The sequence below is a fragment of the Poecilia reticulata genome, linkage group LG17 (assembly GCF_000633615.1).
Source record: "Poecilia reticulata strain Guanapo linkage group LG17, Guppy_female_1.0+MT, whole genome shotgun sequence".
NCBI lineage: Eukaryota > Metazoa > Chordata > Actinopteri > Cyprinodontiformes > Poeciliidae > Poecilia > Poecilia reticulata.
Window position 1 is genome coordinate 26,533,513 of NC_024347.1, and position 3,977 is coordinate 26,537,489.

The 3,977-nt window shown below is 39.0% G+C and overlaps 1 protein-coding gene across 1 annotated transcript in view; it reads right to left on the minus strand.

The window, feature by feature from the left end:
- Window positions 1–1,810: 1,810 nt before the first annotated feature.
- Window positions 1,811–3,977, minus strand: part of gata6 (GATA binding protein 6) — an 8,170-nt gene continuing 6,003 nt past the window's right edge. The window contains exon 7 of the mRNA XM_008434582.2: window positions 1,811–3,763. Within this exon, the coding sequence (XP_008432804.1) occupies window positions 3,602–3,763 (162 nt within the window). The 3' untranslated portion in view covers window positions 1,811–3,601. The remainder of the gene's footprint in view (window positions 3,764–3,977) is intronic.

Here is a 3,977-nt window from a genome sequence, read left to right on the forward strand (position 1 = left end):
TATCTGCGTGGAAACTAAATGACTTACTGGTGGTCTCCCTTGTCTCGGCTGGATTCGTCACAACAACGATAAACAAATTAAAACAAATGTTTCCAATTAGCACGTTCAGTCAGACGTAAACGCTAAAGGAAAACCATATGAAGGATAATCTCTTGTCAAAATCATAACAGTCGGCTGTCAAAAGGCAGCAAATGAAGCTCCACGCTTTGCAGACTGTGGTGCAGTAAAGAGCATTCCTCCACACTCAATAAACTCTGTTAGATCAATGTGTCAAAGAGCAGACTGATAACGCTAAGCCTGGAAATAAATCTTAACCATAGCTAAAATCTTTTCATGTGGTATTACTCACAGGCCATATTCTCTTAAGTACAGTAAACATTGTGATGGGTACTTTGAGCTGCTGGTTCAAGAGGACACTGAAAAGTGGTTTGTGCCTTAACGAGATAGTTTGGGTTTTGTCAGAAGGTTTTGTAAGTGCTCAACATCTTACCCATGGTTGATGACTCTCTTTGTTTCTTGATTCATATAAATCTAGATTACCAGCTTGTCAGTTCTCCGGTGACGTCCCCAGGACAGCACAGCACAGCCTGTACACCAGCATGGTAGCGGGTCCCAAAGGCTAAAGCTAATGGCTATTCCGCCAAAGTGAACTCATACTGTCTTGAGCAAAACATCTGAGCAGTTTATGCTAATAGCATTTTTTTTTTTTTTTACTCTTAAGTTGTCACATTTATTTGAATGGTTATTTACAGAGAAGTTTGTCACTATTTACACAGAAAGTAGATATTGGAAAGATCATTTGTGTGCCATCAATGATCTTCCTGCAGGTGAAACACAARAGAATGATATACATGTAGGTAAAGAAATTCAGAGCTATGGGAAGTTTAACCCTCATATAAGACATTTAATCTTACAAACACATTTTAATCTAAGTAATGTTTCACATAGGAAGACCACAGGTGGTGCATTTCCTCTGACCTTCATTTTCTGTACAAATAGTCATACTTCTGTGTAAATTAGGGCAAATGTAACAACAGGGCTTTTAAACAGAGATTGCGTGACTTGCAGCAAGGTTTTCAAAGTTGGAGTTGTACGACCGCAGAAGTCCATTTTGGTCTTGACCTCTTATGGACGAGGTTCTAATCATGTGTCTTGTATAACAAGTTAGCTCTGAACAGATGGCGGCTAAAACTAACTATTATGTGAAAGAAGGAAGGGAACGGTCCGAGTGTAACAAATGGAATATTGGAGGCCAGGGAAACTGAGCAAAACAGAGACAGGGAACTGGATGTTAAAAAAATGCACTTGGAAAAAGTTACAAACTGTAAAATTTAAAAAAAGTAAATAATTTTTACTGCAGCTAAGATATTGAATACTTTTAACATTTTAACAGATCCCAACTTCAAAACCCCCAAACTTTTCCTTAAATGTGTGGGGAAAGAAAACTCTGGGGTAAAAGGGTTTTCAATAGGAATAAAGTCTTTTTTTTTTTTTTTTTTTTTTTACTAAATATAGAACAAGAAGTGAAATGAGGGACAAAAACTCAATTTTTATGTTTTTGGCTAGAGATTCTTTTTTACAACTAGATTAATCAAAAAATAATAATTTTCTGTCCTTCCATTAGTTAATCTTAAAAAGATTTAATAAGTTAAAGCTTTTGTCCGTCAAAACAGAAACAGGGAGTGAAAGCATGGACATGGGTGAGTCATAAGGAATGCCTGAATGTCCAACACCACGGCGCTCTCCATAAATTCCCATCTCTGACGCTTTGCCCTTAAAATAGTGTGCTTCTTTTCAAACAAACACTAAATTTACTTGCTTCATCAGAACAATTTATTGGACTGGATTTAAATATAATAATTTCTCATGATGTTCCAGGAAAAAAATGAAACATAAAACGTAAAAGCGAGCCTGGTACTCAAAGAAATAAATACGTTCAGGGGAGGGAATGATAAGATCTCTGCAAGAATGGAACAAGTTCTGGAAAGGGACGAAGCTTACATTAAACTCAGGAGACGGCCTCCAGCATTCAGTCTCTTTAGAATTAATTGAATTAGTTTTCTTTCTTTAACAAGAATAGTCACAAACAATGAAGAAGATCCAAAAAACCTTCTCAGGCTGTCAATTCTTTTCGGGTAGCAGAAATGTGATAGCAGCAGAGCCGGTCCAAGGCCGTTTGGAGACACAGGGGAGCGGCTCTGAACAGAAGTTGATATTTCAGCTACCACGTCATAGCAATTAGATATTAGACATAACCTTTGCTATGTAATGTCGGCAGTCCAGGTGATTGTTTTTTTTTTTTTTTTTTGTATGAAGGTGGAGGGCAAACAATACATTTTACTCAGAGAAAAAAAATCTGGCTACATTCAGTTGCATGAAACACTTGAAACATTACACATTTGCACAAATATCACTAATGCATGGCTTTTGAGCTCCCAGCAGCCTCCTGTTGGTTGTGGAGCCCTCTGCAGGGGTTTATCTYGCTTATGCCTTGGGCTGACTCTGGATCACAGCCATTTTGTTTCTCAAAAAKAAATCACAGGATCTYCTATTGGCTCATTTTAAATTCGCTATAATAATTAATCATGAAGAATTTCAGTGACTGCGCTCTCTACATTTAGTTTTTTCTAATTTTGTGCTGAAAATGAGGAAACAGTAGAGAATTGTAAAACGTGTAAATTTTATGCTGAGTCAGGTAGTGCAGCCATTCAGTTATGCCGGCTGAGCTTTGTTCAAACACAACATCCAATTGCATGCAAACATCTTTTAAGAACAGTACCTTACTCCTCTCTGTAGCTGACAACATTTTAATACATAAAACAAGAAGGAATCGATAATTTGTATGTTTTGAAGTAAATGATTAAAGAAAAAAAACACTGACATTTATACCCTGTTTTAACCAAACTACTTTCAACATAAGCAGTAAGAGCTTTCAATGGAAAACATGTGCAGACCTAACAAACACTTAAAAAAAAAATAAAAAAAAGACGTCAGAATGGTTTAACATCTGCTCTATATTGATATCTTTATTAACAATCATAGCCACGTTCTCAACAATCGGAGATTTATAAATATATATATATATATATATATATATTGTATTTTTTTAATTTTGATTCATCAAAGTCATCTCAGCACTTATGGCATGATTCCAGTTGTGGGGAGAAAAAAGAAGAACAATCTAAATGTCCTCAGTGCCTCATCAAGCACTCGTGTCCAATCAGCAGTGTTTTCTGTAGAGAGGAAATCCGTTATGTACACGATGGCTTTCTTTGAAGAACCACTGACAGGAGAGATCAGAGTGAACAACAGGCTTAAAACCATCCTGCGCAGGCCGCCTGACTTATTGTCCGGCCTGACATTTCCACTGACTGCAAGACGCCAGCACCAATCCCGGATATTCCACACACAGATCAAGGCTTAAGCCGTGACTGACGCTCGTCTCGCCATCGTTTTCCCCTCGTGTCGGACTCTTCTTGCTGGGGCCGAAGGGTGGTGGTAGGGAGCAAACACCGTCCTCCAGGTATATCCACGCCGCAGCGTCCAGAAAGAGCGGGGGAGGTCAGGGATTTCTGTCCACACACACAAAACGTTTGAGTGTTTAGGCTAAAGCTAAGGGGCACCAGGGTTCCCCCCTCACTGAAGCTACATCTGACGACTGGGTCAGGCCCACGCTGGTGTACAGGCTGTCCTGTCCAGGGTATTTCACCGCAGCGCCCGAGCCGGCTCCCTCCCCAGAGGCCGGCAGCACGGACGAGCTGACCTGCAACAGCAGCGAACGTAATGTCAGCTGGGAACATTATTCAAAATGTATAACATTAATTTCGAGAGAGATAAGTATAGGTCAGAGATACAGTCGACTTCTGCTGAGAAACACTTCACAGGCCAGATCCAACAAAGTTTGCTTACAAAACAGTTCAAGTGTAAACATCTCAAATCAACTTAATGTAAAAAGAACTTCATCATTATCCAGAATA